Raw genomic sequence first — 12,109 nt, 5'->3', positions numbered from 1 at the left:
AATAAGGCTTTACCACGTCTTGCTGAATTCCCTAAAAAGTATGAAAAAAATTGGGTTAGATGCATATAACTCCCTTAGTCATGTTGTTAAACTCAAGGCTATGCCATAGTCACATTTATATTAAAATGTTCTGAATTAAGAAGATAGAATGTTTTAGAATTTTGCTGAATGTAAGATTTTTATTTTGGAGGAAAATCAAGAACACAATAGGGGGGAAAAAAAGAAACACCAAAAAGCTACAAAGCCAGAGAATTGAAAAGACTTATCACAGTTAAGTCTGGCCAAAATAATAATTTTATTTAAATCAACACAATTTATTCTGGAAAAGAACAACACAGAACACTATAAGTATGAAGTGCCAGTCTTTTTTTTTCCTGGTGGTGCTGGGGATTGGGCCTTATGCATTTGAGGCAAGCACTCTAGCAACTGAGCTACATACCCAGCCCAGAAGTGCCAGTCTTGATCAGGTACCAAGTCATCAACCACCATGCTCTACAAGTGCCCCTTGTACAGTCCTCACATCCTGAGATAGGCATTCGATGGCCCAATGCACGAGGCCAGGTGCCGAGAGATCTACAGTGAAGCTCCACTTCTCAGGTTCCTCCATGTCTCCACAGTTCATCTGCTTGTTCACTAAATTCAAAATTCAAATGCAGTACTTATGGCTACATATACTAAATGATAAAATTGATTCTAAATATTAAAGCAGTGCCTAGTGGTATAAAAAATATAGCATACATCTAAATATACAATGATAAACAGAAAATTAACTCTATCTATAAGTCTTATTAAAACTTAAAAGAGCTTTGGTTATCAATTTAAACTTTACTTGGATTTAATACAAATCCAGTTCCTAAATATTTGTTACATATATTAAAAGCAGTAATGAAAACCCACTCTGTCACAATAGGAATGATCCACTTCAATTTGACATTACGAGAGAGTCGACCTCAACGCCCATCCCTGGCTCAAAAGAGAAGTCTGGGAGTTTAGGTTTCAACTTATGCCAATGCCAAAACCACAGGAAGCAAATGTGCATATATAAAAAAAATCTATTGAATGTAGAAGTCATATGGGACAGATAGTAATAACTCACTTCTTACACCGACCATGAATCAAGACATTTATGTACTTTACATATTGATCAAGTTTAATGCCTATGATGTATAAGGCTGCAGTTCAATATGCTTGGTCTCCTGAAGATGTTGGCCTTGCACCTGTACACCACACACCAAAGTGGCTTCCATTCAGGGTTCCCCTCAAACCCCAGTGGAGGTGCCCTGTAGTCCCATAAAAGGATGAAAGTACAACTTTAGTTTAAGATCTTAACTGGTGTTATTTTATAATTCTAGAATTGGGCACCACTTCATCCCATAAAATAGCACAGTGAAGCTCCACTCCACTGAGCAGAAGTTGATTATAAAGCCTAAGAAGGGCTGATTAAAAAAAAAAAAAATAGAAGCAAAGAACAAAAAGCAGACTGATCATTTCAAAGTTACAGGGAGACAGAAAAATAGTATCAGGTTACTTTTTGGTAAGGATTGAGGCAGAGAGAGTCCCAGATGCCATGAGAATGGAAACTGGCCCGTTTGGAAATTTTGGCTATTACCTCAGGCTCTTCAGATTTCTCTAGGTCAGATAACAAATTGGTTTCAGTCTGATGACAAGGAACTTCAATATGGGCAGTCTGTTGGGGCCAGTACAGGAGCCTAGTCCAAAACAATGGCCTCCTGTAATTTTTTTTTTTTTTAACAGTATGTAAAACTCAAGTGTAAGCTGCCTACCTACTATTCAACTGACAAACTACACAGCATATAATCAGGAAAGCAGCTAGAGATATTTAAAGCTTTAACAAGTGATTCTTTCATTTATCAGTGAGTTGGTATAAGAATTCATACACAGGCCTTGAGCCTCTCTCTCTTGCTTGGCTCACTCTGCTCTACCTTATAGAGTCCTACTTTCATCTTCAATTAATCTGTACTTTGCCTGTTTAAATAATAATAATAAATCATATATAAAATGGAATACCCTTTGAAGGTCACATAAGAATACTATCTTTCTGAGCCATTTGCAGTGGCAGATACCTGTTATCCCAGCAACGCAGGAGGCTGAAGCAGAAGATCTCGAGTTCAAAGCCAGCCTCAGCAACTTAGCGAGAACTTGTCTCAAAATAAAAAATAAAAGGGCTGGGATGTGGCTCAGTGATTAAGTGGCCCTGGGTTCAATCCTTGGTACAAAAAAAAAAAAAGGAATACTACTCTACAGCATTAGGAAGTCAACACTGGCTACGCACTGATGCTAGATTATGGATCCATATTATTCATGTTCCCAAGTAATCACCAAACAGGGAGCTACCAAGTCCTTAACCAAGTCATAGGAAAGAGACACATCTAGACACTGCTGATTCAGAGAATTGAGCACAAAGGAACGTAAGGAGAAAAGATAACCCTGCGGGTATCAAGCAGTGTTTTTGCTAAGTCATAAAAGGTAAGATTCATCATGGGCTTAGAGTAAATTGGTATAATTTATTTTAAAACAAATTTGAATGTATTCTAGAATGAACTATAAGGGTAAAATGGAAGTAAGTTTTTAAAATATTAATTCATTAAAATTTCCAGTAATAAATGACTATTTCAATTCTTCCTCATGTAAGAATAATTCTGGACATCTTTTTGACAGAAAATTTGCCTTTTTTTATTCACATTTAATTTGTGTTTTCTTTAAACTCTAGCCCCACACAGAGTATTAAAAAGAAACCTTAGCAAAAAATCTGTCTATTGCAGTGACCACACCACTAAGAGAAGAAGAAACAGAATATCAAAGAAATTAAATTTACTGTTTATTTCTTTGTTACACAAAGAAAAATGGTCCAAGACATCTCAGTCCACGTCCTGTGAAACTGCTCCAGACCACTACTGGCAAGCTGGATCACGAATCCAGCTCAGGGTCAAGTTTTTCCACTTTGATGACGATCTCTGGGGCCAGAGCAGAAGCGGCCGTGTGCTGGGTCCCCACCTCCGGTTCGGACAGCGTCTCCTCCTTGATCTTCACGGGCTCACTGCCAGCCTCCTCCTCCTCATCCGAAGACTCGTCCAGCTCCCATTCATCATCAATGTCCATTTCAAAAACTCTCACGTGACGGAGGTTTGAACTTAACTAAAGAGGAAAAGGCAATATGAAGAATTTTTAAATTAATGACTTAACAAATACATTACATAAAAAAGGAATCAGAAACCAGAAACTTGAAGAATGGTTTTACAGAAAGTTATATTCCTACCAATTTACTATAAAACTACTAAACTCAGTCTTCATTTTATATAAAACATACAATAGGGGCAATTGAAGCAGATTATTATCCTAACTACATTTTAAGTTTTTTTGCAACAAGAGAATTAAATAGCTAAGGCCACCACAAGCTCATCACCAATTAAACTGTAAATCACACAATGTTTCAACAGAAGGGCTTTTTATCATGTATCTGAATCTGAAGAAGTTTCCACAGAAGCAAGGTCCCTCCTGCTGGAACTCTTAGTGAACAAGTTGCAAATACTTACCACACAGGACACTTTTCGAAAACCATTCCCAGCAACATACTGTGCTTTCATACTTTCCAGTAACCTCCAGTGCTTCTCGAAATGCATGGTACGTGTGGGAATGACACTACATTGTTCATCTAGCCTGGAGGGGAAAACCAACCCAGGAATCAAAAGGGGATCCTCTTTCCCTGGATCACAAGGGGTGGCACCAGGGGCAACTGTAGGTTCTAATTGTACCCATATTCTCATTTCCAACGTATTAAAAAGGGGGCAGTTGGGATATGATTCTATAAAAATACTGTAATTCCAAACAGGCACAGTATCATCTTAGTAAGATTTTGATTCCTTTTCAAGGAAAACAAAAGGCAACTTTTGGGTGGGGGTACTGAGGACTGAACTCAGGGGCACTCAACCACTGAGCCACATCCCCAACTGTATTTTTTGCATTTTATTTAGAGACAGGGTCTCACTGAGTTGCTTAGCGCTTTACCATTGCTGAGGCTGGCTTTGAACTCAGGATGCTCCTATCTCAGCCTCCTGAGCCCCTAGGATTACAGGAGTGCATCATGGCACCAGGCTGGAAACATTTTTAAATTAGAGAAGGGCTCTAGTTACTTAAAAATCTCAGTCAACTAAAGTTATCTCAGAATTGGCTGTGTATTCTCTGCATGGGTACTGAGGTTCCTAATTCTAGAAAGTACTAAAGGCACATCTAAAATAATTAATTCCAAACTAGGGTTAATACTACCCTTGAAAATAAAACTAAAGAGAAGTCCCATTCATCCTCTACTTCAAGGAATTTCCCATACTATCTCAGCAAATACTCTGGATTTATTATTAAAGCAAAGGGACAAGGAGAGCTAAATCAAAGTCAGCATTTTTGAATAAACAGTAGGAGTATCGGGCCGGGGCTATGGCTCAGTAGTACAGCACTTACATAGCATGTGTGAGGCACGGAGGTCAATCCCCAGCACCATATAAAAATAAACAAATAAAATAAAGGTACTGTGTTCATCTACAATTAAAAAACATATATTAAAAAAAAAAAGTGGGAGTATCCCCCTCAGCTGCCTCTAAGGTTACCCCTAGGAACTAGAAAACCATTATCTACCATATCTGTAAAAACCTGCAATTTTTGGTATATGTCAAAAAATAGTGAATTTTTGTATCAAGTAGACAGTCTTACTAAAGAGCTAGTTACCTTGTAGAGTACGTCCCAGTGAACTGATATTCTGCAGAATCTTCACTGTTGTATACTAAAGACAATGGCAACTGGACCAAGAGCCTGTCTCTTCCTTCACGTCCTATAGTGTCTTTAAGAACCACCGTTACAGTTTCATCATCATAGAACTGTGCATCTAAACAACTGTAGGTGCTAGAAGTGAAATCAGTTTTGTTATATCAAAAATGATCAGGACTACTGAAAATACTGTATGCATAACATTATACTTGTACCAAGCAGAAAAAAGGTAAAGAATTAAGGGATATTCTTGATAGTGGACAATTAAAACATATCATCAGTTTGTAATAAAACCTTTTGTACTAATTTTCATAAATATAACTAGGCCTTACAAATAGGTAATAAAAAAAATCAGGAATCAAAAGGATCTTCTCTCCCTGGATCAAAGGGGTGGCACCAGCGGCAACTGTGGGTTCTAATTACAGTACTAAAAAACTCCCCACATCAACGGCTAAGCCTTAAGCCTGTGAAAATTCCCCCAGTGATGCCTTATGTACACCTTAAGTAAACAGAAAACCAGAGTAAAACCAGACTTAAAAGTAAAAATAGGATTTCACACATGAAAAAGGTATAGTAACTCCAAAGACCTTATTATAAAAAAAACCTTGTGTGTAAGGAAGAAAAGAGTGAGAAAAAGACCAGCCTGCGATTGTGTCAGCTCTTTACCCTGAAACCCTCAGGGATGGCTTTGGTACTGTTACCCTTTTGTATCCTAAAAAAAAATCCCAGCTCAGTGAGACCATCACTTTACTTTTTCTGTTGGTAACATGAATCTGAGCCCTGCAGGCCGTCTGGCTCTTGGAACCACATTACTTTCTTAGTAGTAGACAGGAAACTCAAAAGAATGAATTCTTCCTATGAAAACACACCACAAAAATTCTTGCAGGATAGTAAAAGTCTATTCAATTAGAAGTTGAATTATTTTCTGCATATAAATATGTAAAGAACCTGGCCCCTCTGTAGAAAGTAAGAGCCCTTCTGCCCATATCATCTCTGTACACAAGTCTGTCCACACTCCTCTGTGACTGCATTAAACTAAACAGACACATACAAGCCCACCTCACCAGTATCATCATCCACACAAGGTCAAGGCTTACCTCCTCCTGACTTTTTCAGTTGTGGCATATGTGAAGCTCCCAAATTTAATACCAATTAATCCATTACTTACAGATCTTGAAGAAAGAAAAGGGAAAAGACTTTGTGGAACAACTGGATAAAGCCAATAATCTAAATGCTTAGCAGCGTTAGTATACTTGATTGGCAGTGTTAGCACACTTACCTAAAACCTAAATCTCACAGCAAAACAGCACTATTCTCACTCTAGAATACTGGTAACTAATTTAAACACCTAGATATTCAAACCAACTTGGTTAAAATCCTATAGTTCCCAAAGTAGCTAGATTCCTTAACTAAGGACCTCTGGAATGGCCAAATTGTTTTTCTTTGGCTACATCTTGGTCTCAAAAATTTTTCTTTAAATTGAGATTTAAAACTATTTAAGGTATTAATGGCATTCTGAATATGATTTACCCTTTAGAACTTTCACTTTGGGTTCTCAAAACAAGTCTCTGTGAGCAAAGGCCTCTGTCCAATGAAAGGCACACTTAACCTGAGGTAAAAATTCTTTCACTAATTCAGTTGTGAACTTCTAGAAGTGCATGAGATATCCTCCTGATTCTGCTGTCATATTTTTCCTAACCAGGGGGAAATACCACATACAATGGTTAGATGCCAATATAAAATTAAGTAACCTAGAACAAAAAGGAATCATATAGCCTCCTAACTCAGTGTTATGATCTTAATGTTACTGTGAAAAATATGACTGAGAATAGTTAAATGACAAACCTAAAGGCGTGAGATAGGTTAACTATGGAAATTCTGGAAGGAAAGCTGTATATGTTTTATTATAATAAAATCCCATCTCTCTGACACAACTTCAAGTTAATACTTACTGAGAAATATCAGTATGTCTCCTTAAGATGCACATTTTATAAAGTGAATCTTCTAAAATAGTAAAAAGAAGATAATGTAGATTTGAAGTTTTATTATTCCACCTAAAGAAAAAAAGTTAACATTGTAATATAGTATTTCGTTATCTAAGCTTGGAACAAAATTGTACTGTTCACACAAGCTAGGGGAGAAACACAAACTTACAGAAAAGGAAATTTCAACAATCTACGTGTAGAGTCCTCACTAAAACAAAAAGGGAAAAAAGGTAAGAAAAATTTAAACAGGCTGCTAAATTATACTACCCAACAGGACAACAGAATTACCTTCTTGCATCTCTGTATAAGGGAATGCAGATTGCTTGATTCATTGATTTTCCAATTACATCCTATATAAAATAAGATTTAAAAACATGATTAGAGGGTCTAAGTAGGTAGCTCACTGGAAAAGCACTTGCCTAGCATGTGTGAGGCCCTGAGTCTGATCCCCAGCACTGCAATGAAATAAAATATACTTAAGAGCACTTACATGCACAGAGATACTCTACAGAAAAGTATAACTAAACATCACTGTTCAAGGGTAGTAAAAAAAAGAAAAATGATCCATGTCACCAAACCTTGCACACAAGAAATCTTAATGACAATTACAACAGTAAGAAAAAGAGAAAGGCAATTTTGGGCTGAAAAGGACCGTGGAGCCAAGCACATGGCAAGTGAAGGACCACCTCCCTCTAGTCTCAGAGCATCAGTGGTTTATTTATTTGGTAGTAAATATGAGTTACATCAGCTCAGTAACTAAGACTTTATACTGAGTTTGTTCTGGGAGAATAAAATACTACACATGCCAACACTTTAATATATATTTTTTTAATTTACATAAGAAAACAACAAGATGGATAAGACTGAACCACATGAAACTGCCATTGTTGATAGCCAAAACCAGCCAAATGTCAGCATTTTCATATTGTTCACTGGCATAACTGTGGTCCTTTACACAGTGAGTCAGGTTGTGCAGATATTCTTGCTCCTATACAAAGACATGCATTCTTTCAAACTTACTGCTGGCTTTTGCAAACACTGATCAATAATGTTCTCCATCCGCCTTTTCACGAAATGCAACGACTTTCGAGGATAATAAGGAAACAGCAAAGGACTTTCTGGTTTCAAACAAAAACAGAAACAAAACCAAAGGTAGAGCAAACCAACGAGTAGGAGAAAGTGATCTACTCTTATAGCCAGCCTGCCCATCTCGTGGTGGAATTCTCACTATTTTTTCACACACCTCATTAAAAATGACCATGGCCTTCTGCCTCCCATCACCTTCCTCCCTCCACCCGCTTCCCCCAGGCACTAAAAGCAACCACACTAGTGCAAGCTTGGCTCCACCAAAATCCAACAGTAGGTTTCTGTTGGCCATAAGAGGAAAGGAATAACTTGGCAACCATAAGCTCCTTCTTCCTATCTTGGCCATGAGAGAAAGATAAAGGCAATGCAGTGCTGTTTTGGAAGAGTATGGTCCTAAACCAAAAAGGAGACAAGAAACCAGCTGTGTGTAAACAATCTCCTCACTTTTAAAAAGGCAACTTTATCAGTAGAAAGTTAGATATAATTATTTCTGCTGCTTACAACAGCCGTATGAAGTATACATCATCATCTCCATATTACAGACAAAAAAAACAAAGGGGCTGAGCAGGTTTAGGCCACTGCCTGATGTGGAAGAAGTGTCTAGATCTTCGAATCTACGCATTCTGACTCTGCAGCCCAGTGTCTTCCTCGGTGCTCTGTAGGTCACCTGATACAGCATCCCATGTCCCAGCCGAGCTGGCCAAGATGCATTTTCATCATGTTAGCATTTTAAGTCCCCAGGCAATGACAATGCTGTGGCACAAAGAAAGACATGTGGTCTTTGTCCTCAGGTCTTGGAACAAAGCTCCTAAAACCTATGGAATTTCCTGCTGTGATAGGAGGTCTTCTGTTCCAATGAGGCAATTCTGGAGTCTCTTAGACAGACTTTGGCTGTGGGCTGGTTGCTAAGAAGACCAAGCTGTGACCGAAGCTTGGGATTTTCAGCTCTATCCCCCAAACTCTGAGAAGTAAAGGGCTGAGATCAAGTTCAATTACCAACGGCCAGTGTTTTAATCAATGACGTTCATGTGATGAGGCCTCTATGAAACCCCCAAACAATGAGGTTCAGAGAACTTCCTGCTGACACTGCAGACACCGAGTGCTGGATGGGCATGGAAGCTTCTCCCTCTGTACCTACTCTGTGCGTCTCCTTCTAGCTGGCCCTTCCTGAGTTGTATTCTTTATAATAAACACAGTGAGAAACCACAGTGTTTCCAATTTTTTTGAGCCACCCTTGCAGATTATTTAACCTGAAAGGGAAGGGGAATATGAGAGTCCCCTGTAGCCACATCAGAGATGTGGGTAACCAAGGGACCTGGCACTTGTGATTGCCACCTGAAGTGAGGGCAGGTTGTCTGGTGAGACTGAGCCCTCAACTCTGTGGAGTCTGCGTGAACTCCAGGTAATCAGTGTAAGACTTGAAGTGAACTACAGGACACTCAGTTGGTTTCAGGAGGGAAAAAAATATTTCAGTATCAGCAGTAAATTTTAGAGTGTTTTCTATCTATCACAGTAAGGGGTTATGCCTCATTTGTTATTTTCTGTTTCTCTAAATAAAACGAACACAAAGAATAAGTCTGAATAACTTAGGTAAGTATTACAAACCATTAGCCAGTCTTAATTAAACATAAACATAGTCAAAGACTACCTAATTCATGAAGTACCTTTAAGATGGCTGCTGTTCTGCAGAAAGTCATACCACTGGTTTCCTTCCGTGTTAGGGGGTGACACAAGATCATCATCTTCATCTTTCAAGTACTACAGAGATAAAAATTTAAACTTAATAAAGAAAACAATAAGACCTTCCAAAATATTTGATATTTTTCTATGTAATCAGTTAACCAATTTTACTGCCAAGAACTCTGAAAGTTCACCATTTCCTGAGAATAGGAGGTGACCAAAATTTGCTACATGTCAAACATTTAAACAGACTGCACAACACTAAAATATCACTAAAATATTAGAATGTGATAGTTACAGAATGCATAAATTGAGCTTAAAAGTTTGTGTTTCATTTTCATGAGCTTATTTTAATTTTATAAGTTATAAATTAGTTTACAAGTACCAACTATCAATATGATCTGTGCTGGCTGATTTCAAGGTGTAGACACAGATCCCATGATGCTTTCAGGGATCATGAGGTCAACACCAATGTTATAATAATGCCAAGAAGCCACTCACCTTTTCACTGTGTTGGTGTTTGCACTGATGGGAAAAACTGCCATTTTTTGAGTACGGGTAGTGGCCTTTGTTGAGTACGGGTAGTGGCCCCAAATTACACCAGCAGCCACTGTATCCTTTTTTGCCACATCATACATTGTTTCATTTATGTTTTATGGAACTATTAAATTGTTAATTTTATCAAATCTCAACACTTGACTACAAACCTTTATTATTCTATAGGATAGAATTTGGAGGTATACACAAAGCACTTTTGTTTCATTCCAAAGCAAGAAAATTATCTTGGAAGAGTACTTAATGAAACCATTTTAGTTATTAAGCCAGGCACTTTTTTAAAAAAATGGAGTTCGAGCTGTCTCCTGTTAAGCTGAACTTCAGAGGCTTGCAAAAATACAAAACACCATTCTTGACTGACATTTTTGGTAGTTATTTCATTAAAAATATTTATATTAACATGTAATTATAAATGGAGCTCTTATTTTTAGTGAATTAAAAATTTAATAATTTTTATATTCTATTTAATTCCTAATAATATCTACCATTTACAGACAACAACCCACATAACCCACATAAACAAAAGCTGTTTGGGATCCTCAATAATTATTAAGAATGTAAGAGAGTTCTGAGACCAAACAGTAAAATAACCAAAGAGCAGCAGTTATTAAGCTATCAGGGCAAAACCACTATATAACTTGGTGTAAACTTTGGATAGTAAAGTACATTAATGAAGATTAAAAGTCAGTTTCTAAATATCAAACTCAGTTAATCCAAAATCCATACCTGACCAACTTTTTCAACATTGAAATATTTTCCTTTTCGATTATAAAGGTCTGGAGCCTAGAAAGAACACACAGTTTAATTCTTAAGTAAGCTCAAAAGAAAAGAAAAAAACTAAAGTTTAAGACAAAACCTTTAGAAGGAGCTGTGAGTAGCAGTTACTCTTTTCTTTCATGGATTAAAAAACATATACACAAACAGAAGTTCATATTATAGACTGTGTGTTTAATAAATAAGTACTACCATTGGTTAGTTCAACAGTCTAAAAAATGAGTTGTTAGAGACTTTAATTGAGTTAAATTTGATTATTTCTTATCATTGCCAGGTTTATTGCAATTATTTTCAAAAAAGCAGCATTACAGTAACACCAAATTCCTACCTCATTAAAATGTTCAGTAAGAAATTCAGCAACAAACGTGATATCTTTTTGAGTCATCTATCAACGACAAAAAGAAAAACAAATCAAGATAAAAGGAAGCATCCCATATTAAGTTACAGTTAGGAGCAAGCAGCTCTGGTGCACTACTGCACAGGAGGGTGATTGTAGGTACCAATCATGTACTCAAGAGTCTGAAAGGCTAGGAGGATTCTGAACATTTTCTCCATAAAGAAATGATAAAATCTGAGGCACTGAGTATGTTTTATCTGATTTAAATATTATGCAATGTATTCATGTATCAAACATTACTTGGTACTCAGTTTGTACAATTTTTGTGTTTTTATGTATCAGCTAAAAATAAATTTTAAAAATGGTTACTGTCTCTGTAAAGAAAGCCTCCCAATAAAAGGAATATTATATAATAATAAATGTGACTATTTTACTATCTACTAAAAGGCATGAGGGGAAACAGTTCCTTCAAAGAAATAGAATATGCAGCTGTGAAAATACAAACTCCTAAAATTCTGATAATGTAATTAAACATTTTAATTCTATTTCTCAATCAGCTAATTCAACACCTACAGAACTCTTTGTGGCCTAAGGCTGTCATTTTAAGCCTTGTGCAAAAAACTCCTTGTGCTGGGGGCCCTCCTTTGGGAAAGGAGACCGTAAATCCTTCCACCCTGACAAGTCACCTCAACCTTGGTGAAGGACTGCAAGTCCACAGTCATGCTTGCGACACTGTGGGCCTTGGCTGCTGGCAGCGATCTGACCTTTACCCCACCCTAGTTCTTCTAGCACTCAAAAACTTGCACATTAAGATCCCTCCAAATGATTACATGTTTTATCTCTCAAAATAAAGTTAACAGCAATATAAATATTTTTAAGTGTCTTTAGCTTTTGCCTGAATAGGAAAAACTTTAAA

The 12,109-nt window shown here is 37.1% G+C and overlaps 1 protein-coding gene across 2 annotated transcripts in view; it reads right to left on the bottom strand.

Moving 5' to 3' along the window:
- Window positions 1–360: 360 nt before the first annotated feature.
- Anapc4 (anaphase promoting complex subunit 4) overlaps window positions 361–12,109 on the bottom strand; it is a 34,985-nt gene continuing 23,236 nt past the window's right edge. The window contains exons 18-29 of one of the 2 annotated variants that reach the window (XR_013092194.1): window positions 11,185–11,241; window positions 10,809–10,865; window positions 9,512–9,605; window positions 7,782–7,879; window positions 7,050–7,111; window positions 6,931–6,969; window positions 6,729–6,830; window positions 5,874–5,948; window positions 4,738–4,911; window positions 3,555–3,678; window positions 2,837–3,156; window positions 361–633 (exon numbers count right to left, since the gene is read on the bottom strand). Coding sequence is in view for 1 of the 2 variants with exons in the window: in XM_076865121.1 (XP_076721236.1) it covers window positions 2,929–3,156; window positions 3,555–3,678; window positions 4,738–4,911; window positions 5,874–5,948; window positions 6,729–6,830; window positions 6,931–6,969; window positions 7,050–7,111; window positions 7,782–7,879; window positions 9,512–9,605; window positions 10,809–10,865; window positions 11,185–11,241 (1,110 nt within the window). In the remaining variant the exon portion in view is untranslated. Of the gene's footprint in view, window positions 634–2,826; window positions 3,157–3,554; window positions 3,679–4,737; window positions 4,912–5,873; window positions 5,949–6,728; window positions 6,831–6,930; window positions 6,970–7,049; window positions 7,112–7,781; window positions 7,880–9,511; window positions 9,606–10,808; window positions 10,866–11,184; window positions 11,242–12,109 lie in introns of those variants that run through there. The other variant, XM_076865121.1, reaches the window with a different exon arrangement.

Source organism: Callospermophilus lateralis, chromosome 8 (assembly GCF_048772815.1).
Source record: "Callospermophilus lateralis isolate mCalLat2 chromosome 8, mCalLat2.hap1, whole genome shotgun sequence".
Classification (NCBI taxonomy): Eukaryota; Metazoa; Chordata; class Mammalia; order Rodentia; family Sciuridae; genus Callospermophilus; species Callospermophilus lateralis.
This window is presented reverse-complemented; position numbering and strand designations above follow the sequence as displayed.